This window comes from Entelurus aequoreus, linkage group LG19, assembly GCF_033978785.1.
Source record: "Entelurus aequoreus isolate RoL-2023_Sb linkage group LG19, RoL_Eaeq_v1.1, whole genome shotgun sequence".
Classification (NCBI taxonomy): Eukaryota; Metazoa; Chordata; class Actinopteri; order Syngnathiformes; family Syngnathidae; genus Entelurus; species Entelurus aequoreus.
Genome location: NC_084749.1, coordinates 19,436,059 through 19,461,058, shown reverse-complemented (window position 1 = coordinate 19,461,058; position 25,000 = coordinate 19,436,059). Strand labels below are relative to the sequence as shown.

Genomic DNA, 25,000 nt, shown 5'->3' with positions numbered 1-25,000 from the left:
TATATGTATGTGTATATATATATATATATATATATATATATATATATATATATATATATATATATATATATATATATATATATGTATGTATATATACATACACATACACACACACAGTAGAATGTATTTTTGTTTTATAATTTAAACATTTTTATTTTAGCAATGTAATTTTTTAATAGGATTAAAATCAAGAGTAATTACTTCAATTACTCTGTTGATTGCTATTCGGAATGTTGCTGGGCCGGGTTTGGTTTGGAATTGGAACTGTATTATTGTTGTGTTTTATTTTGTTGAAATGATACAAATTGTTGAAAAAAAAAAATAAAATCAAGAGTAAGATTACTAATTTAGTGTTAATATTTGAGTGGGCCTTGGGCTCCTCTGTAGTGGAAAAGTTGGGCCCCGAGGTAAACATTTTTAAGAACCCCTGCTCTTGGGGAAACCCTCCGGTATCCTGTAATAATAAGCTGCGGTTAAACTCCCGACGGTTATTATTATCGTTTAATATTTTGATTAATGTATGAATCCGTTATTGATTACCTCACTTTGAAGTACTCACAGTGATTCTGCTCATATCCTGGAGAAGCAGCTAGCGTGCTAATTGCTAACAATAGTACATTAACGTCTTTCCCTATCCTGTTTTAAACTGGCAGTAGCAACAGACCAGGAGATTGCTGCCCTGCTCTGGAAACCTTTATTTTGCACTAAAACACAACAAGGCAGGCTAATTGTTAGTGTTTAATGGCTTTGTGGTCTCGTAAAAAACGAGCTGTTGCCTCACATTTCCTTCTCCGCTCAACCTGGTTCAAGCTCCTTACAGTTCTCGTAAATGTTTCCTGACTGACATCACTCCTAATCCACCCTGCAAAACAAACTCTGTCCCATTCTGACATCATGGTCCCCTGTGGGTGTTGAGAGTCTCCTCCTACTGTAACTGAACATGGAGGAACACATTTGCACTCCTTAAACTACTTCAAGTTGTTGCTTTTTGGAAAAAACACTAAGAACAATCGGCTTTTTCTTTTCAGTTATAGGAATGCAAGTGTTTGTAATGTCGAGCTTCAAAGTTTGCATCTTCACTCTTTTACAGTTTATCTATATTTTTTAAGGCCATTCTACATACTTTTGCCAAAATTAAGCATTTCCCAGCATAGAAATGACTACATTAAGTAAAAATGTCTGTTATACAGTAGAATTGGCCACTACAAGAGACCATGGCTACTAGAGTCAGTCCAGTATGGACCTGATCTGCTAAGATCCTAAATAACAGGCGCTAAATAGTAGGGGTGTGGGAAAAAATCGATTCGAATTCAAATCGCCATTCTCATTTTTCAAAAATGGATTTTCTTTTTTTTCTTTTTTTAATATATATATATTTTTTTAAATTAATCAATCCAACAAAACAATACACAGCAATACCATAACAATGCAATCCAATTCCAAAACCAACAACCCAGCAACACTCAGAACAGCAACACTCAGAACAGCAATAAACAGAGCAATTGAGAGGAGACACAAACACAAAAGTAGTGAAACAAAAATGAATATTATCAACAACAGTATCAATATTAGTTACAATTTCAACATAGCAGTGATTAAAAATCCCTCATTGACATTATCATTAGACATTTATATAAAAAAAAAAAAGAACAATAGTGTCACAGTGGCTTACACTTGCATCGCATCTCATAAGCTTGACAACACACTGTGTCCAATATTTTCACAAAGATAAAATAAGTCATATTTTTGGTTCATTTAATAGTTAAAACACATTTACATTATTGCAATCAGTTGATAAAACATTGTCCTTTACAATTATACAAGCTTTTTACAAAATTCTACTACTCTGCTTGCATGTCAGCAGACTGGGGTAGATCCTGCTGAAATCCTATGTATTGAATGAATAGAGAATCGTTTGGAATCGGAAAAATATCGTTTTTGAATCGAGAATTGCGTTGAATCGAAAAAAAATAAAAAAATAAATCGATTTATAATCGAATCGTGACCCCAAGAATCGATATTGAATCGAATCGTGGGACACCCAAAGATTCGCAGCCCTACTAAATAGTGTGTGCAAGCTGTAACATTGTGTGTATTATTAGTGGACGTGGTGCAGATGATCTGCTAATGTACAATTGATAACAAGTGCAAAAGTGGTGCAGACGGCACTATTTCAACTAAGTTTTGCTGTCACCATGGAGACACTCATTTACTGCAACCTGTGGTGTTTTAGTATGTTATAGAACATGCCGCACACAACTGGAATCTGGTCCACCTTTTCTGGGCCATATAAAAGCTCTCTTCCTAACCTTTTTGACCTCGAGGCCCAACGTTTCCACTACATTCAAATCTTAACATTAAATTAGTATTTTTCCTCTTGCTTTTAATCATACTCAATATTTATACCCAACCTACTTGAAGTTTCAACGTTGTCAAACGATATGAAAGCTCGCGTTAATCACCAATATTATTGTCAAGGTATAGGTCAGACTGATTACAAAAATAAATACTAATGAAATACAGTATATTGCAAAGCAAAGGACTTTGTACACGTATACATTTACACACAATTACACAGCGCTAAAATAAAAAAATTCTAACTAAATGTTTGATAATATATATATGTACACTACCGTTCAAAAGTTTGGGGTCACCCAAACAATTTTGTGGAATAGCCTTCATTTCTAAGAACAAGAATAGACTGTCGAGTTTCAGATGAAAGTTCTCTTTTTCTGGCCATTTTGAGCGTTTAATTGACCCCACAAATGTGATGCTCCAGAAACTCAATCTGCTCAAAGGAAGGTCAGTTTTGTAGCTTCTGTAACAAGCTAAACTGTTTTCAGATGTGTGAACATGATTGCACAAGGGTTTTCTAATCATCAATTAGCCTTCTGAGCCAATGAGCAAACACATTGTACTATTAGAACACTGGAGTGATAGTTGCTGGAAATGGGCCTCTATACACCTATGTAGATATTGCACCAAAAACCAGACATTTGCAGCTAGAATAGTCATTTTCCACATTAGCAATGTATAGAGTGTATTTCTTTAAAGTTAAGACTAGTTTAAAGTTATCTTCATTGAAAAGTACAGTGCTTTTCCTTCAAAAATAAGGACATTTCAATGTGACCCCAAACTTTTGAACGGTAGTATATATATATATATATATATATATATATATATATATATATATATATATATATATATATATATATATATATATATATATATATATATATATATATATATATATATAGTTATATAATTATAATAATTATAATAATAATAATAATAATAATAATAAAGTTGTATAATAATACAATGTTAATATACATATTTCATTAATAAACTTTCATTTTTGTGCAGATAAAAAAAATACAGCTCCACCATTTTAGTCATAATTTATGCGCTTAAGAAACATTTCTTTATGACTTTAGCTCCAGACTTCTTCTGCTTGTTTGATATTGTCATTACCGCCACAAGTGGTGGAAAAGTGTAATACAACCGAGTACCACTGGAAAAACAGATATTTTGTTGGCGGCCCTCTAGAGGGCCTTATGGTCAAGAAACAACATCATCTATTTTCAGCATGTTGCAGGACATATGATCAGTGTCAGAGCTTGGTCCGCATTGCCGGCAGTAAGTCGGACCCGTTTCCAGTGAGGGTTGGACTCTGCCAAGGCTGCCCTTTGTCACCGATTCTGTTCATAACTTTTATGGATAGAATTTCTAGGCGCAGTCAAGGCGTTGAGGGGATCCGGTTTGGTGGCTGCAGGATTACGTCTCTGCTTTTTGCAGATGATGTGGTCCTGATGGCTTCATCTGGCCAAGATCTTCAGCTCTCACTGGATCGGTTCGCAGCCGAGTGTGAAGCGACTGGGATGGGAATCAGCACCTTCAAGTCCGAGTCCATGGTTCTCGCCCGGAAAAGGATGGAGTGCCATCTCCGGGTTGGGGAGGAGACCCTGCCCCAAGTGGAGGAGTTCAAGTACCTCGGAGTCTTGTTCACGAGTGAGGGAAGATTGGATCGTGAGGTCGACAGGCGGATCGGTGCGGCGTCTTCAGTAATGCGGACGCTGTATCGATCCGTTGTGGTGAAGAAGGAGCTGAGCCGGAAGGCAAAGCTCTCAATTTACCGGTCGAGCCTATGGTCATGAGCTTAGGGTTATGACCGAAAGGACAAGATCACGGGTGCAAGCGGCCAAAATTAGTTTCCTCAGCCGGGTGGAGATAGGGTGAGAAGCTCTGCCATCTGGGAGGAGCTCAAACTAAAGCCGCTGCTCCTCCACATCAGGAGGAGCTAGATGAGGTGGTTCGGGCATCTGGTCAGGATGCCACCCGGACGCCTCCCTAGGGAGGTGTTTCGGGCACGTCCGACCGGCAGGAGGCCACGGGGAAGACCCAGGACACGTTGGGAAGACTATGTCTCCCGGCTGGCCTGGAAAAGCCTTGGGATCCCCCGGGAGGAGCCGGACGAAATGGTTGGGGAGAGGGAAGTCTGGGCTTCCCTGCTTAGGCTGCTTCCCCCGCGACCCGACCTCGGATAAGTGGAAGAAGATGGATGGATGGATGGATATATATATATATATATATATATATATATATATATATATATATATATATATATATATATATATATATATACATAGGAGCTATAGTATGAAAAAATGCCAGCAGATACCAAAACGATTCCATTTATTTTAATTTTGGTGATTTATTTATTGGTTTATTAGACAGGGACAGTGTATATCGATCAAAATTGCTGCAAATGCACCAAAATTAGCCAAAAAGGCTATTTTTCATCTGTTGTCCCTGCGCAGATCTCACCATTGTCTACCTAAAAACAGTACAATAAAGAAAGAGCAATACAATAGACATCCTTTTAGAAATCATGTTAAAAACACTATGTACATACAAAACAAACTGTAGTGCAGACAGGTCTCTATATAAATGTGCAAAGACACAAGTGGCAGCACAGTTGGCTTAGGAGCAGCAACATAAACCATCAATCTTATGAATGAATGATGACATGTTTGATGTGTTATGAGCCATGGGTTTTTAAACACATTGTATGACATCATTTCTCTGAAGTTCTGAGGGAAAGCGTTCCACTCATGGGCAGCTGGAACTGAAAAGACTTTAAGTGACTTTAAGCACTTTTCCGTAGAGGAACAATACAATTACTCTCTTTGGACTTTACCTTATGTTTACCAACTGAAGAAGTGGAGGAGATAAAAAACCATGGCTACGTTTTTAAAGCGTATGTGTAATATTTATTATTTCTGATGATTCAAATATGTTGACACGCACTCAGACGGAGAATTTTCTCTGTATCATTGGTCTTTTTACAACGTTTGTGCGTAACTGTGCCAGTTTGCGCGCACATGCAAACATGCTAAATATCAGGGCAAAAACTGCGGCCGCAAAGCCGTTTCAGTCTTGATAAATCACATTGCGTGTGCTAAGTGATTATATTTGCATCTACCCCTCCCAGTATTGTTGACGTCTTAATAAGCAGCATATGTTCTGCATATACATGATTACGGACACGCCACATGGTTTGCCTTTTTTTGCTCATTTAAGAGACGCAAACCTCAGTACACAAGCATAGTAGATCAGTTTTGCGTGCGTTATCAAGTTTGCAAGTTTTAATGCACACCTTTATAAATATGTATTTTCTGTTATTAATGTCTACTATATTGGAATAAACTTACTGGCTATATTGGTGCTATATCATGTCTAGAGGGCTCTCATAATGTAAAAAAAAAAAACGCATTTAAAAAATGTCGTAAACCATTTTTTACGCTCTAACTATGATTCTTACTTCATGGAAATTAAGTTATCAGTTAGCAATTAACATCGATAAACAAGGGTTTTTATTGGAAGCTTAAATAAATATTATATATATATATATATATGTGCATATATATAAAATTCCTTAAATGTGTAATTAATCAATTATAATTGTAATTGAATACATAAATGTGTTAATTAATGTGTCAGTACAAGTACAAATAAATGTAATCATTTAATACTTAATTTATGAAATAATGAAATCAATAATGAATTAAATGATTATAATAATTAAATGATTTAGTAATGTAATATATGATTTAATCATTTAATCATTCTTGATAATTGAATTCATTATTTAATTATTTGTACATTAAATAATAAAATCAGTAATTTATTAAGTGATTAAATAATTAAGGTATCAAATAATTTAATTAATGTAATCATTTAATGTGATTGCCATCCATGTATCCATTGTTTTAATTAAATGATTGCATGATTAATTAAGTTATTAAATTATTTAATTAATTTATTCATTTATAGAATTATTGATTTCATTATTTCTTGTACAAATTATGAAATACTTGATTAAATTATTTAAGAATTTAATTAATGATTTAATAATTTGTAATGAATTATTGATTTAATTATTTCATGATTTGATTTATTTAATGGTTTAATGAATTGTTTTGCAATGTAATTGATTATTTACTATTATACATCTCATTATTTCATGAAATTGTTTTGACGGATAAGATTCATGAAAAATTAAGTAAATCATAAATTTTTTTTGAAAACAATAGATAATTGACAATCAGTAGTTTAAATAATTAAATAATGAAATAAATAATTAAATGATGAAATAGTTAAATAATGAAATAAATAATTAATTAAATGATTAAATCACAAAATATTGAAATAATTAATCAAGTGTGCTTTTCCAAAAAAAAAAAACAATGACACAATTGCTAAAACAGTTTTGTATTCCATTCCAATTATAATAATTAATGACACATTTAAGTAATTATGCAACAATGTATTTAATGTAGCCCCATAGGTTTACTGTATACAAATAAATATGTTGAAACCTACGTCATAGTCAGTTGGCCCCTTGATTCTACGTTGTATGTTTCCACTTTGCGAGAGCACTTTGGGGAAGGCCCTTCTCTCTTCCAGCATGACTGTGCCCAGGTGCACAAAGCAAGTCCATAAAACCGAGCTTGGATGACTTTCATGTGGAAGAACTTGCGCATGACCCTGAAAACCTTTGGGACGACTTAGACCGGAGACGTGAGCCACTGTGCTCACTCACTAACATCAGTGATCATGTTTTTCTGGATGATTGGACAAAATGTTTCCTTACCGCATTCCAAAATCTTCCCAGACAACAGAAGCTATTTGGAATATTTGTTTATGTCACCTTCCCAATGTAAGACTGATTGTCAGCATACTTCCCTGATTTTACACTGCTGGTTAAATTCATGTTGTCATGATCCAACATGACACTTTGGACTTTGTCTGCAAATTTCCCGAGTTTTGTGCAATTTCCTGTCCAGCGCTCTTATTTTCGTTCCCCTTCCAGTTTGCATCCATGTTACACCCCTTGTTCGAGTGCCGTTTGGCTCACTTGTTTCTTTATTTACAAGTAGGATACAAACCTGTCCCTGGTGGTCAATCAGGAGGCTTCTTATTGACGATGCTGGATCAATTTTTGTTGCTACCTTGCTTCATTCACCTGTGGTCCACTGCTTCGACCACGCTGGTGCTCCCTTGGTTGTTCCTAATAAGATTTATGTTTGCCTGCCTTCTCTGCATATTGGGGTCACACCACCAGCCAACATGCAACTTAGTGGCAGAACGATTCAGAGTCGTCTGGCAGAGGAAGCCTCCTAATTGACAACCAGGAACCGGCGGGGCTGCTCCTCCCTATAGACAAAACTCACACTGCATAGGGACCCAAAATCTGTGGGGGCCCAGTTTTGCGTGAAGCAGCGCATGTATAATGTCAATTAAAGTATGACAGAGCCTTTAGCCTCTTTCTGCTTCCCTTCCTTAACTCATATTTATGTTTTCATTATGTTACATTTATTATTTTACACTAAAAACACAAATTATTGAATAATTTCTTTATTTGTTCAACAATGTCTTACCATATCGTACAGTTCCTTATAATTTCCTACACTTCTGACTATTTTTTAAAAATAATTTCTTACAATTTCATTCAGTTTCCTACAATTTCTTACAATTTATATTTTTACAATTTCATAGTTTCTTACGATTTCCTAAATAATTTTCCTACAATTTCTTACAATTTATAATTTTACAATTTCATACAGTTTCTTAAAATTTCCTAAATAATTTTTCTACAATTTCTTACGATTTCATACAATTTCCTAAAATTTCTTACAATTTATATTTTTTACAATTTCATACAGTTTCTTACGATTTCCTAAATAATTTTCCTACAATTTCTTACAATTTATATTTTTACAATTTCATACAGTTTCTTACGATTTCCTAAATTATTTTCCTACAATTTCTTACAATTTATATTTTTACAATTTCATACAGTTTCTTACAATTTGCTAAATAATTTTTCTACAATTTCTTACAATTTCATTCAGTTTCCTACAATTTCTTACAATTTATATTTTTACAATTTCATAGTTTCTTACGATTTCCTAAATAATTTTCCTACAATTTCCTACAATTTATAATTTTACAATTTCATACAGTTTCTTAAAATTTCCTAAATAATTTTTGTACAATTTCTTACGATTTCATACAATTTCCTAAAATTTCTTACAATTTATATTTTTTACAATTTCATACAGTTTCTTACGATTTCCTAAATAATTTTCCTACAATTTCTTACAATTTATATTTTTACAATTTCATACAGTTTCTTATGATTTCCTAAATTATTTTCCTACAATTTCTTACAATTTATATTTTTACAATTTCATACAGTTTCTTACAATTTCCTAAATAATTTTTCTACAATTTCTTACAATTTCATACAGTTTCCTAAAATGTCTTACAATTTATATTTTTTACAATTTCATAGTTTCTTACGATTTCCTAAATAATTTTCCTACAATTTCTTACAATTTATATTTTTATAATTTCGTACAGTTTCTTACAATTTCCTAAATATTTTTTCTACAATTTCTTATGATTTCATACAGTTTCCTAAAATTTCTTACAATTTATATTTTTACAATTTCATACAGTTTCTTACGATTTCCTAAATAATTTTCCTACAATTTCTTACAATTTATATTTTTACAATTTCATACAGTTTCTTCAATTTCCTAAATTATTTTCCAACAATTTCTTTCAATTTATATTTTTACAATTTCATACAGTTTCTTACAATTTCCTAAATAATTTTTCTACAATTTCTTACAATTTCATACAGTTTCCTAAAATTTCTTACAATTTATATTTTTACAATTTCATAGTTTCTTATGATTTCCTAAATAAATTTCCTACAATTTCTTACAATTTATATTTTTATAATTTCGTACAGTTTCTTACAATTTCCTAAATAATTTTTCTACAATTCCTTACAATTTCATACAGTTTCCTAAAATTTCTTAAAATTTTCTTTTACAATTTCTTACAACTTCATACGGTTTCTGACAATTCCTTACAATTTTTTTTTTTTTTACAATTTATTAAATTAACATTGTGTACAATTTATTTTAATTTCCTACACTTTTTTCCTTACTATTTCCTACAGTTTCTTACAATTTCCTACACTTTTTTTCCCCATAGAATTGGCCTTTCAGACAGTTTCCTATAATTTATTACAAAAAATATACAGTTTCTTACAATTTTCTACAGAAAATGCATTCAATTAAATTCGAGTTTGATTAAAAAAATATAAAGGTAGTTTGACATAAATAAAAAAGTATGAAAAAACTTTGTAAAAATATAAATTCTGCTTTGGCCCCCAATTTAGCCAGGGGCGGCCCGAAAGACAAGTGTGAATCCTGATCGTCAATCAGGAAACAGATGAGGGAACCAGCGTACCAACAATAAGTGAAGTGTTGAAACATAGAGACAAACAGGAAGTGGAACAAAAATAAAAGCACTGGGCAGGAAATTATAAAAAAATATAAAAAAATAGCAAACAAAGTCTATGCTGTCATGTAATAACCTGAAGACAGATGTGAATCCTGATTATCAATCAGGAAACAGGTGAGTGTACCAGTGCACCTACAAGAGTGAAGTGTTGAAACATAGACGTACACAGGAAGTGGAACAAAAATAAAATCGCTGGACAGGAAATTATAAAAAAATCTGTCACGTAATTTAACCAGGTGTGACCCTGAAGACAGATGTGAATCCTGATTGTCAATTAGGAAACAGGAGATGGAACCAGCGCTCTAGTAACGAGATATGAAGTGTTGCAACATAGAGGCAAACAGGAAGTGGAACAAAAATAAAAGCGCTGAACAGGAAATTATACAAAATGATAAAAGATAGTGAACAAAGTCCAAACTGTTATTGAGAATCATGGCATTTTTACATTAGTGCTGTCAAATAATATATATATTTTTTTAAATCACATGCTGTCAAATAATATATATTTTTTTAAAATCACATTAATCACACTTTTAAATTACTGAGTATTTTTTTTTTTTTTTTTTTACGGAAAAAAAAAACAGATTAAAGGGGCATCTTTAAAAATTGACAATATGTTGAGAAATTTGGAAAGGTGTCAAGGATTTTCTGGTTCATGTTAGTCTACGTGGGACTGCGTGGCTCAAATGGTCGAGCGGCCGTGCCAGCAACTTGAGGGTTCCAGGTTTGATCCCCGCTTCCACCATCCTCGTCACTGCTGTTGTGTCCTTGGGCAAGATTATTTACCCACCTGTCCCAGTGCCACCCACACTGGTTTAAATGTAACTTAGATAATGGCTTTCACTATGTAAAGCGCCTTGAGTCACTAGAGAAAAGCGCTACATAAATATAATTCACTTCACGGCGTTAACAAATAACACTATGCTTTTATTTTCTAAAAGGTAACATCTCAGTCTTTGATCCCTCGTTTTTGGACTCCATCTTGGAGGGAAACGGCTTGCAGAATCAGACGATCTTCAAGAACTTCTCGGTGGAGATTGTGGACAGCGCTGAGCCCGGCGAAGAATGTGGCGTTTACGACCCCGCCTCTGACAGTGTGAGCTTGGACAAGTGTGACGCTTACAGAGGAGCCGTCTGCCAGTTGAGGAAAGGTGTGTGATAGCAGTGGATGGTGATAAAAAAGGCTTTGGGAAGATATAGGAGCTTGTTTTCAAAGTGTGGGACAGCGAGACTCCCCTCCACTTATTCCTTATTCATCAATGCACACATAGTACTACTGTAGTCCAAAACCATATACACACACATATATATATATATATATATATATATATATATATATATATATATATATATATATATATATATATATATGTGTGTGTGTGTATATAAGTATATGTGAGAATATGTATATGTGTGTATATATATATATATATATATATATATATATATATATATATATATATATATATATATATATATATATATATATATATATATATATATATGTGTATATATGTGTGTGTGTGTGTGTGTATATACTGTATATATATATATATTAAAAAAAAATAAAATAAAATTAATTAAATTTTTTACTTTTTTAAATTATTATTATTATTATTATTATTATTTATTTATTTTTGCAGCACAAACCAGCACAATCGTATCACCAAAAGAATGGGACACGTTTAGGGTGATTATGACAAGGTGGGGAGGCTAGTTATGAATCATAAAACATTAACAACATAAAAACTATAACAGACAGAAATATTTTGCAGCACATACGTTTGGGGAGCTGGTTATGAATAATAATACGTTGATAACATAAAAACTATAACAGCTAGACAAAACATATTTGCGGCACAAACTTCACAAACAAATGTGACAAGTTTGGGTAGATTTTGACTGGTCATGAATAATAACACATTAATAACATAAAAATTATAATAAACAAAAACATTTTGCATTTTTGGACAAGTGTGGGGAGATTGTAAAGGTTGATGTCACTAGTCAGAAAATGTATTTTAGAATTAAAACCGTAACGGCGCAAACAAAACATTTTACAACACAAACGAATGTCAGTGTTATTTTAATATTTACAACGATAAATGGGGGCCCAACTTCACACAGGTTTGTATCGTCATTTATCTGTACAGTAATTATTTATTTATATATATTTATATGTATTTATTTAGTTTATATATATATTTATATATTATTTATATATATTTATTTATTTATTTATTTATATATGCACCTATATAAATATATGCTATTTATTTATTTATTTATGTATTTATATATATTTATATATATTTATTTATTTTATATATATATATATTATATATATATTATTTATATATATTTATTTATTTATATATGCACCTTATTGCTTTTTTTATCCTGCACTACCATGAGCTTATGTAACGAAATTTCGTTCTCATCTGTGCTGTAAAGTTCAAATTTGAATGACAATAAAAAGGAAGTCTAGTCTAGTCTAGTCTAGTCTAGTCTTTGTGTAGAAATCCTTTTACATTGATCCACTTATCTTTTAACATAGCTCATGTCAGCCGACCAGGTTTGATTTTTTTCTCTATTTTTTTCAAGCTGCTGAGCAGAGTCCTCAGGCTCTGAAAAGCACTGTTCTAGATGTCAAATGCTACTTTTGTATAGCAAGCATTTTGATACAACGTCACAAATTGCACTAATGTGATTCTTGTTTGTGGTTTTAGAAGTGCTGGATGCTGGGAGTTTCCCAAAGACGGCGTTCTTCCGCGTACTGATACTGGAACCCTTAGCCAGACCTGTGAGTCTTGTGGTTGACGTTCATGCATAAGAAGATCCAAACTACGTCCGGATGAATTCACCGATCTTTTGTTTGGGTTGATGAAGGAGCAGAGTACCGACTGGGACGGGGACCTCCTCTTCCTGCATCAGCTGACCCGGGCGGCCCTGCACATAGTGGAGACTAGCGGCTCCAATGTCCTCACGTCCACTGACGTCCACTTCCTCTCTCAAAGGGTGGAGGTGGACTTGGCTGGTGGACACGCAGCCAGAGCGAATGCAGCAGAGGCGATGGTGTCCATCGCTACGGATTACGTGAAGATGGCCAGTGTGATGCTGGAGCCGCACACGGCTCAGCAGTGGATGGGACTGACAGACGATGGGGTGAGAGGTGACGCTTAAACAAGTTAGGAGAAGCTGTACGATGACATTCTTCCACCTGATCGATCAATTAATCAATCAATCAAAGTTCATTTATATAGCACTTAATCACAAGTGTCTCAAAGGGCTGCACAAGCCACAACGACATCCTTGGCTCAGATCCCACAGCATCTGGTCCATTAAGGACTAGATTTATTGTTTAAGTTGAAACCAGTGGCTTGTTTAGAAATAATTTATTACGGGGGGTTACAAGGATGAAGAGTAAAAAATATTTAGGGGTGTCCCGATCTAATATTAATATCAGTGTGATAACAGCCAAAATCGGATTATGATGATGGAACCTATCCCAGCTGCATTCGCTAAATGGTAAATCTAAATTCTAAATATTAATGTTGAATATAAATCTAAATGTTGAATCTAAATGTTATCTCTAAATCTAAAGGTGAATATGGAATCTAAATGTTAAATCCAAATGTTGAATATAAATGTTCAATCTAAATATTGAATGTTATGTTGAATTTAAATGTAAATGTTCAATCTAAATAATACATTTTGTAAATGTTGAAACTAAATATTATATTCAAATATTTAATCTAAGTGTGACTAAGTGACTCTAAATCTAATGTTAAATATACAAGTTCAATATAAATGTTAAATCTAAATGTAATTGTTAAATAAATTAAAAGAAAAGTGAGCTAAATGTGAGAAAAGTGAGCTAAATATTTAAAATACAAAGATAGGCTCCAGCGCCCCCCGCGACCCCGAAGGGAATAAGCGGTAGAAAATGGATGGATGGATGGATCAGCTAGAAAAGTGTGCTTTGAATTTTTTACATTCGGCGCCCCATACACGCAGCATCAGTATTTGGGAACAAAGATTAAATAAAAGAAGAAGTGAAAAATATTTTTGTGGCAGCTATACATACATTGAATTTTGTCTCAAAGCACACAACTGTGGTGTGTTCAAGGTCAGTCAAATAAATTGTGAAATCCTAATGTTTTGACGAAAAACAAAAGGCTTTTTCACAGAGGTGAGTTATGCGGGGGGAAATTAGCGCCCACCTGTGTTGTGTGGGTGCACCTGCGGTGGTGCGGCATCTCTGAGGGGCGGGATCCGGCTCGCCAGCGTCCAAAATTTGGCCCGCGGGAAGTCCCAAGTTAAAAAAACGAAACAAAAAAACCCCTACATTTTTAAAATTATTTTTTTTATTATTATTTTAAAAATCTGTCCTTTCTAATCCATTTTCTACCACTTGTTACTCTCGGTGTCTCCTAGCCACTCAGGCAAATCATATTGTCTAAAAATGCATTTTCCCAATGATAACGTGACATCATCGCGCTTGCAATATACACTACATTGCCAAAAGTATTTGGCCACCCATCCAAATGATGAGAATCAGGTGTCCTAATCACTTGGCCCGGTGTATAAAATCAAGCACTTAGTCATGGAGACTGTTTCTACAAACATTTGTGAAAGAATGGGCCGCTCTCAGTGATTTCCAGCGTGGAACTGTCATAGGATGCCACCTGTGCAACAAATCCAGTCGTGAAATTTCCTCGCTCCTAAATATTCTAAAGTCACTTTATTATTAGAAAAGTGAAGAGTTTGGGAACAACAGCAACTCAGCCACCAAGTAAACTGACAGAGAGGGGTCAGCGGATGCTGAAGTGCATAGTGCAAAGACTTTCTGCACAGTCAGTTGCTACACAGCTCCAAACTTCATGTGACCTTCCAATTAGCCCACATGCAGTACGCAGAGAGCTTCATAGAATGGGTTTCCATGGCTGAACAGCTGCATCTAAGCCATACATCACCAAGTCCAATGCAAAGAGTCGGATGCAGTGGTGTAAAGCACGTCGCCACTGGACTCTAGAGCAGTGGAGACGCCTTCTCTGGACTGATGAGTCACACTCTTCCATCTGGCAATCTGATGGACCAGTCTGGGTTTGGAGGTTGCCAGGAGAACGCTACATTTCGGACTGCATTGTGCCGAGTGTGAAATTTGGTGGAGGAGGAATTAAGGTGTGGGGTTGGTTTTTCAGGAGTTGGGCTTGGCCCCTTAGTTCCAGTGAAAGGAACTTTGAATGCTCCAGGATACCAAAACATTTTGGACAATTCCATGGGATGGCACTTCAAGTTCATATGTGAGTTAAGGCAGGTGGCCAAATACTTTTGGCAATATAGTGTAATATATACATACAGTATGTATAGCCCGGCCCTCGGACACATTTTTTTAACCCAATGCGGCCCCTGAGTCAAAAGGTTTTGGGGACCCCTGCTCTAATGGTTATGGCAGCTTGGTATGATGACAAAACTGTGGCCTCACATGTCCATTTGAATTTCTTCAACAGATCAGCGTGGGACCGTTTACTATTATCAACAGCATCGACAAGCTCACTGAGACTCTGGCAGACATGTTGTCCTCCGAGGGAAGAGGATTCTCACTTTCCACCAAGAATATCGGTATGAAACAACCTAAAATGGGTCAGATAATACAATAGAACAGACAATCGTAGGGTTTAAGTTTAAAGAAAGTATTGTACATTGCCCTGATGAATAAATAACGTACGTATGTGGTCAGATTGAAATCATTGGTTTTCACTCTGGATGTGGTTATTTTACTGCGTTTTCTTTTTGCTGCGGGGCCTCTGATGTCTGAATGGCCAGATGTGTTCATCAGGAGCCACAGGCTGTCGGAAGAAAGCTGCTGTCAATCATTTAAACCGTCTGACATGGGCGCCAGTGGAAATGATCGGGATGAGCTGCTCATCCCGGACTCGGAGCTGCAGAGGATTCGGAAACTGGGTAGGAACAATTTGCAGGGACAGAATCTTAACAACAAGAACAATCCGGAAGGGTCATTTGGAAACCTTCTCTGTTTCCCCCCCACCCCAGGACATAAGGATGTGATGTTTATTCACACTCACTACAGGCACCTGATTGAGATTTTATCTGCTCCACCAGAGCAATCTCTGAGTAAACAAGAGAAAGTACAAAGGTTTGAATTCTATTGCTTCTATACCAGCTTCTATACTTTTTTTCCACCAAGCATCACCTCAGAAAAAACTTGGCTCTCCAACATAATGACAAACATCAAAATACAGTAGCGTAGTAGGCCCAAGTGTTCATTAAAAACCAGGCAGATGTTTTATTTAACGAGTATATTTAACATTAGACACAGTTTGAACAGTACCACTGTGTTTGAATATAGGAAAATAAAACACTGTACTTTAATCAAGTGATTATTTGGCGTACCACTAGACGGAGTCTACATACCACTCGTGGTACCCGTAGCACAGTTTGAGAATCAATGCACTATAAAAACAAAGATTGTAGGAGTTGCGTTGCCAGAATTTTACCGTAAAAAAAAAGTAGTATCGTTGCTCTATTTACAGCAATGCAGTGTAAAAAAACCAGTAAAACAGTTTACAGTAAAATTTTGGCAACTCAGCTGCCAGTTTTTTAACCGTCAAATCTATTTTTTGTTTGTTTTTAAGTGTAGTTATTTACTGGATCTTTTATAGTAATTAAATTTATGAGGAAAACCATTAATAATTAGCGCTGTCTCACGATTAATTGTTTTATTAGATTTTATTGTCATTCATTACCTTTTTGAATATAAAATGTAAATATTGAATATCTTTGGCCACTGTAACATTACACATGGTTTGAACAGTAACACTGCGTTTGAAAAACAACAACAAAAAAACACAATACTTTAATCAAGTGAGTCTTTGCCGCACCACTAGATGGAGCCCATGTACCACTAATAGTACACGTACCCCAGTTTGAGAATCAATGTTCTATATGATCAGGGGTCCCCAAACTACGGCCCGCGGGCCGGATAAGGCCCGCCGGCGTCCAAAATCCGGCCCGCAGGAACAAAAAAAAAAAGTTTTCTTTTTTTTAAATTACATTTAAAAAAAAAAATCTGTCCTTTTTAATCCATTTTTTACCGCTTGCTACTCTCTGTGTCTCCTCCCGGCTCAGGCAAATCATATTGTCTAAAATGTTATTTTCCCATCGATAACGTGACATCATCGGCAATTCCGCGCTCTTTTTAGTCAATTAGTGCGCGAGGAATATATATATATATATATATATATATATATATATATATATATATATATATATATATATATATATATATATATGTGTATGTATATATATATATATATATATATATATATGTGTATGTATATATGTGTATGTATGTATATGTATGTATGTATGTATATATATGTATGTATGTATGTATATATATGTATGTATGTATATATATATGTATGTATGTATGTATATATATGTATGTATATATATGTATGTATGTATGTATATATATGTATGTATATATATATATATATATGTATATATATATGTATATATACATATGTATGTATATATATATATATGTATGTATATATATGTATGTATGTATGTATATATATGTATGTATATATATATATATATATGTATATATATATGTATATATACATATGTATGTATATATATATATATATATATATATATATATATATATATATATATATATATATATATATATATATATATATATATATATATATATATATATATATGTATATATGTATGTATACAACCCGGCCCCCGCCAAAATGTTTTAACCCAATGCGGCCCCCCGAGTCAAAAGTTTGTGGACCCCTGTATATGATAAAAGGATCTTTAGAATGTTTAGTCAAAGTAGTGGAGGCGAATCATTGATCACACACCTACTAATGCAGTGCTTTTCAACCACTGTGCCGCGGCACACTGGTGTACCGTGAGATACAATCTGGTGTGCCGTGGGAGATCATGTAATTTCACCTAATTGGGTTAAACTTTTTTTTTTGCAAACCGGTAATTATAATCCGCAAATGTGCCGTTGTTGAGTGTCTGTGCTGTAACCGTGTAGTACTCTTCCATATCAGTAGGTGGCAGCAGGTAGCTAATTGCTTTGTAGATGTCGGGAACACGGTTTGTCGCGATCACAATATGCGGGAGGCAGCGTGCAGGTAAAAAGGTATCTAACGCTTAAACCAAAAATAAACAAAAGGCGAGTGCCGCTAAAAAAAGGCATTGAAGCTTAGGGAAGGCTATGCTGAACGAAGCTAAAACTGAACTGGCTGCAAAGTAAACAAAAACAGAATGCTGGACGACAGCAAAGACTTACAGCGTGTGGAGCAGCAGACGGTGTCCACAAAGTACATCCGTACATGACATGACAGTCAACAACAAAGAACTAAAACACTACACACAGGAAAACAGCAAAAAACTCCAAATAAGTCACAGCGTGATGTGACAGTAATAATAATAATAATAATAATAATACATTTTATTTTTTTAATGTTTTTTGCTGGCGTTGTGCCTCAGGATTTTTTAAATGAAAAAAATGTGCCTCGGCACAGAAAAGGTTGAAAAACACTGTACTAATGTACCAATATATATAACGTAAATGCAATTTATCCCTTTCCTTGACCTATGAAAAAGATTAAAAATGAACAAAATCTCACTTAGGAAAAGTAATTCCATTTTGAGTAACGCAACCAAAATTATTTACAAAAATAGAGCACAAATGTCCCGGGATTTTACCCGAAAAGACGAGAGTCCCCATGATGACGTAACGGTTTGAATATGCAAATGTGATTTATTCATTGGGTTTCTCGTCATACAGACTTACAAAGATGTCAAACGTGCCTGTGTGCTACAAAACAAACGTTAACACCGGTTGTCTCCTTTTTCCAGAACCCTCCGCGGTCACCTGGCTTCTGCTGTCATATCTGCTACCGTCCGCGATGCGACCAAGGCCCAAACCATCCCTGTTGCTGTCAAGTACAAGCTGGGCTTAACACACGTGGTACCGTGTTTTCCTGATAATAATATATATCACATATACAGTGGTACCTCGATTTACCAACCCCTCAATTTGCGAACTTTTAGAACCATGTCTCTGTGTACGAACATTCCTTCATTTTGTGTTCCGCCTGCAGACAAAAATGGACTTCTGTCCAGGTAGGAACCCATTATTCATATATACATTGTTTCTAACGGAGAAATTTGTTTGACTGAACAAACTTTTCAATTTACGAATCCTGTTAAGACCCAATAATGTTCGTAAATCGAGGTTCCACTGTACTATAATAGTATGTAATATAGTATGTATGAACTAGACCAGGGTTGTCCAAAATGTTTCTATTTATGGCCGCTCACTGAAACATTTTTTTTCTTCAAAAAGCTATTTTCTAAACCAATACTTTATACTAGAGATGTTATATTGTAGCATCCCGGAAGAGTTAGTACTGCAAGGGATTCTGGGCATTTGTTCTGTTGTGTTTATGTTGTGTTATGGTGCGGATGTTCTCCCGAAATGTGTTTGCCATTCTTGTTTGGTGTGGGTTCACAGTGTGGCGCATATTTGTAACAGTGTTAAAATTGTTTACACGGCTACCCTCAGTGTGACCTGTATGGCTGTTGACCAAGTATGAATTGCATTCACTTGCGTGTATGTGTCATAAACGGCATACTTTATGTGACGGGGCCGGCACATAAAGGCCTTTATTGACGCTCTGTACTTCTTCCTACGTCCGTGTTCACAGAGGCATTTAAAAAGTCATACATTTTACTTTCTGAAACAATACCGATAATTAAGAAACCGATACCGATAATATCCGATATCACATTTTAAAGCATTTATCGGCCGATAGTATCGGCAGGTATCGGACATCCCTACTTTATACTTTATATTCTAAACCAGTGTGATTCTCAAACTTTGGTACGTGGTCAATTCCACATCTAGTGGTACGCCAAAGAATCACTTCATTAAATATTCAAACACGGTGTTACTATTCAAACCGTGTGTAATGTTACAGTGGCCAAAAAATATAAAATATACTTGTTAAATAGAACCCCCTGCCTTGTTTTTAATTAATATTTAGGCCTACTATGCGACTGTATTTTAATATTGGTCATTATGGCGGTACTTGGACAGCCAAGTGTTCTCTGAGGTGGTACTTAGTGAGAGACGTTTGAGAGCCACTGTCCTAAAACTTAGGGCTTACGTCAATTTTGGTGAGTGTTTAAAGTCCCGGGGACCCAAATGGGTCTTTAAGGTGTTAAAAAGAAGTCATAAATTAATTTTTTTTTTACTTTCAACTAGAGATGTCCGATAATATCGGCATGTCCGATAATATCGGCCTGCCGATATTATCGGCCGATAAATGCTTAAAAATTTAATATCGGAAATGATCGGTATCGTTGTTTTTTTGTTTTTTTTTCTTCTTTAAATTAAATCAACATAAAAAACACAAGATACACTTACAATTAGTGCACCAACCCAAAAAAAACCCCCTCCCCCATTCACACTCATTCACACAAAAGGGTTGTTTCTTTCTGTTATTAATATTCTGGTTCCTACATTATATATCAATACATTCTGCAAGGGATACAGTCCGTAAGCACACATGATTGTGCGTGCTGCTGGTCCACTAATAGTACTAACCTTTAACAGTTCATTTTACTCATTTTCATTAATTACTAGTTTCAATGTAACAGTTTTTATATTGTTTTACTTTCTTTTTTATTCAAGAAAATGTTTTTAATTTATTTATCTTATTTTATTTTATAATTTTTTTTAAAAAGGATATTATCTTCACCATACCTGGTTGTCCAAATTAGGCATAATAATGTGTTAATTCCACGACTGTATATATCGGTATCGGTTGATATCGGTATCGGTTGATATCGGTATCGGTTGATATCGGTATCGGTAATTAAAGAGTTGGACAATATCGGAATATCGGATATCGACAAAAAGCCATTATCGGACATCCCTACTTTCAACACTTAACTACTGTCAGGTTCAAACACCGAACTATTTATTAAACAAAGACAAGAAGCAAGGAATCAAACAGAGACAGGATTCAATTTAGCTCTCGAGGAGAGCGCGTGCACTTGCACCCTCGTACAATGTCGCCCCACGCTCGGAGGAAAGGGTTCCGCACGCCTCCTCATTTATTTGGGCATTTTCTGATTACATAGCTGCAGCTGCTTCTAAGGGGAGGGGCCATAAACAGCTGCTGCATTGGGTCATAAACAGTTCAAACAAAAAGGTGCTTGGAGCGGTGTCAGGTTTGCCCCCTATCTGCTTGTCGATTTCGGGTCCTTCCTGTGGCTGTCCAATAGATCAAAGAAACCGACACCACCACGTCGCATACCATCGCACACAGTGGAGGTTTACAAGCGGTAGGTCTTTTGCTTGATAAGATCAAAGATCGCTTTTGTCTTCTCGCAGGGCAACCTGAACTCATGGGAAAACAAGTTGTGTGATAACTTGTATACAATTATTCTGACAACTACCTATAGCTCAACTACAGATCTGTTGACTTACATTTTAAATATTTATTACGTTTTATGCCCTTTTTTTTGTCAAAGAAACCCCTGTTTTTTGTGACAAAAACACAAAATATGCAATATTTCTGCTCAGTGGCCTTGTGGTTAGAGTGTCCGCCCTGAGACTGGAAGGTCGTGAGGTTAAACCCCGGCCGAGTCATACCCATCCATCCATCCATTTTCTACCGCTTGTCCCTTTTGGGGTCGCGGGGGGCGCTGGAGCCTATCTCAGCTACAATCGGGCGGAACAAAGACTATAAAAATGGGACCCATTACCTCCCTGCTTGGCATTCAGCATCAAGGGTTGGAATTGGGGGTTCAATCACCAAAATGATTCCCGAGCGCGGCCACCGCTGCTGCTCACTGCCCCCCTCACCTCCCAGGGGGTGTACATGGGGCTGGGTCAAATGCAGAGGATAATTTCACCCCATGTGACTATCATTGTGACTTTAACTTGAACTTGAACTTTAATATTTCCCCCCAAAAATACTCAAAGCGGAATACTTGATGTGAAGTACAGTAATTGGAGCCTTAATTGCATAAAAAATAATAAAAACAAAGCTTTTGGTTCATTATTGTCTTTTGAACAATTACAGTTAAAGAAAAAAATCTGACTAAAGGTCTTGGGTTTCCAAAAGGGCCCCCACTAATAAAAGTATTAATATATACTACTGTTCAAAAGTTTGGGGTCACCCAAAGAATTTTGTGGAATAGCCTTCATTTCTAAGAACAAGAATAGACTGTCGAGTTTCAGATGAAAGTTCTCTTTTTCTGGCCATTTTGAGCGTTTAATTGACCCCACAAATGTGATGATCCAGAAGTTAAAGTTAAAAGTTAAAAGTTAAAAGTTAAAAGTTAAAGTTAAAAGTTAAAGTTAAAGTTAAAGTACCAATGATTGTCACACACACTAGGTGTGATGAAATTTCTCCTCTGCATTTGACCCATCCCCTTGATCACCCCCTGGGAGGTGAGGGGAGCAGTGGGCAGCAGCGGTGCCGCGCCCGGGAATCATTTTGGGGATTTAACCCCCATTTCCAACCCTTAATGCTGAGTGCCAAGCAGGGAGGTAATGGCTCCCATTTTTTATAGTCTTTGGTATCACTCGGCCAGGGTTTGAACTCACAACCTACCGATCACAGGGCGGACACTCTAACCACTAGGCCACTGAGAAACTCAATCTGCTCAAAGGAAGGTCAGTTTTGTAGCTTCTGTAACGAGCTAAACTGTTTTCAGATGTGTGAACATGATTGCACAAGGGTTTTCTAATCATCAATTAGCCTTTTGAGCCAATGAGCAAACACATTGTACCATTAGAACACTGGAGTGATAGTTGCTGGAAATGGGCCTCTATACACCTATGTAGATATTGCACCAAAAACCAGACATTTGCAGCTTGAATAGTCTTTTACCACATTAGCAATGTATAGAGTGTATTTCTTTCAAGTTAAGACTAGTTTAAAGTTATCTTCATTGAAAAGTACAGTGCTTTTCCTTCAAAAATAAGGACATTTCAATGTGACCCCAAACTTTTGAACGGTAGTGTATATTATTTTTACTTTTTCTAGGTTGTTCTCAAACTTTCTTCACCAAGTACCACCTCAAAAAACACTTGGCGTTCCAAGTACCACCATAATGATCAACATCAAAATGCAGTAGCGTAGTAGGCCTAAGTATTCATTACAACAAGTCAGAGGTTTTATTTGACATTTGGGATGGCGTGGTACGTTTGGGAGAGTGGCCGTGCCAGCAACCTGATGGTTCCTGGTTCGATCCCCACCTTCTACTAACCTCGCCGTGTCCTTGAGCAAGACACTTCACCCTTGCCCCTGATGGGTTGTGGTTAGGGCCTTGCATGGCAGCTCCCGCCATTAGTGTGTGAATGTGTGTGTGAATGGGTGAATGTGGACATAGTGTCAAAGCACTTTGAGTACCTTGAAGGTAGAAAAGCCCTATACAAGTATAACCCATTTACCATTTAAGTATATTTAATATTTTGGCCACTATAACATTACACAGTTTGAAATCACTAGATGGAGCCCGCATACCACAGTTTGAGAATCACTGCTCTAGATCAACTTCCAATCTATTCACAGATTGTAAGTTTTTATTATTTAAAACAATATTTTCTTATGTTTGTCAAGGAAAACCTTGTTTAATTTACATGGCAAACACAAAAAATATGTACGGAGCCCCTAAAGGGACATATGGATTTTTAATTTTTTAAAATTATTATTATTTTTTTTTAGATATGTATCTCGTGCGCACAAGATAGTTTTCAATAAGTAAACAGTACAGTAGGTACTTGATTTGGATATATGTAATGCTCATAAAGGTATTCTAGTAAAATATGCAAAGATGAGATGTGTCAGTATCAAAATATTACTTGAAATTAATTTTTGGCAGCAGCAAAGTGGTTGTTTTGGTATATTTTAGCTTTGTAAAGGGTATTCCTACAAGTAAACAGTACAGTAAGTACTTGATTTATATATATGTAATGTTAATAAGAGTATTCTAGTAGAATATGCAGAGATAAGATGTGTCAATATCAAAATATTACTTGAAATAAATTTTTTGCAGCAACAAAGTGGCCATTTGGGTAGATATTTGCTCTAAAAAGGGTATTTCAACAAGTAAACAGTGTACTTGATTTTGATATATGTAATGCTCATAAGGGTATTTTGGTAAAATACGCGTGTGTAAATATCAAAATATTACGTCAAATCACTTTTTGTTAGGCAATATTACATTTAATGACCATTTTACATAAATGAATACATCCAAAAACGTTGTACATATTTATTATGTGCAAGAATAAATAACACTAACAATTGTATGTATCTTCCAAACAAGAAAGAGGTTTTATCACATCAACTTCGGACTAACAATAGACCTTTAAATCTTATTAATGCCACAGAAGAGGCAAACTGTCCTTTTCCGGGCACGATAAAGTCTTAAATAATGTCAAACACAATAATTACAATAATCAGGAAGATACAGTGTTTGTTTTACACCTAGTAATCCGCTGTGGACACACCAAGCCAAAAATGCAGGTTCAGCGAGCGCTGCGCGCCCCCGCGAAGGAAATACATTTTTGGCAGGCATTCACATTTTGCCACAACACACATGGGGGAAAGTCCTAGTTGGAAATACAGCCGAATTAACTCCTGAACTGGCATTTTCACACACACCTCAAACCATCCGCACGCATCCAATGCTTTCTTGTGCGCACGTGATACAGTACATATCTCGTGCACACGAGAAACTTTTGCGTGCGCGCGGGATACATATCTAAACATTTTTTTTACCCATGTCCCTTTAGGGCAGGGGTGTCAAACGTACGGCCCGCGGGCCGGATCAGACCCGCGAACAGGTTTTATCCGGCCCGCGAGATGAGTTTGCTAAGTATAAAAAGGAGCCGAAATTTTTGAATGAAAGAAACTGCTGTTCTAAATGTGTCCACTAGATGTCGCAATAGCAATTCTTTGTATCTTTGTAGATGATACTACATATGTAAAAAAACACAAAAAACCCCACATGATTTTAGTGCACT

At 35.5% G+C, this 25,000-nt stretch overlaps 1 protein-coding gene across 2 annotated transcripts in view; it reads left to right on the top strand.

Moving 5' to 3' along the window:
• LOC133635174 (adhesion G-protein coupled receptor D2) overlaps nt 1-25,000 on the top strand; it is a 273,122-nt gene that overhangs the window by 22,182 nt on the left and 225,940 nt on the right. For both annotated transcript variants that reach the window (XM_062028051.1, XM_062028050.1), the window contains exons 6-12: nt 10,827-11,036; nt 12,615-12,688; nt 12,775-13,050; nt 15,399-15,510; nt 15,715-15,852; nt 15,943-16,045; nt 18,808-18,919. In XM_062028051.1, coding sequence (XP_061884035.1) covers nt 10,827-11,036; nt 12,615-12,688; nt 12,775-13,050; nt 15,399-15,510; nt 15,715-15,852; nt 15,943-16,045; nt 18,808-18,919 — 1,025 coding nt within the window. The remainder of the gene's footprint in view (nt 1-10,826; nt 11,037-12,614; nt 12,689-12,774; nt 13,051-15,398; nt 15,511-15,714; nt 15,853-15,942; nt 16,046-18,807; nt 18,920-25,000) is intronic.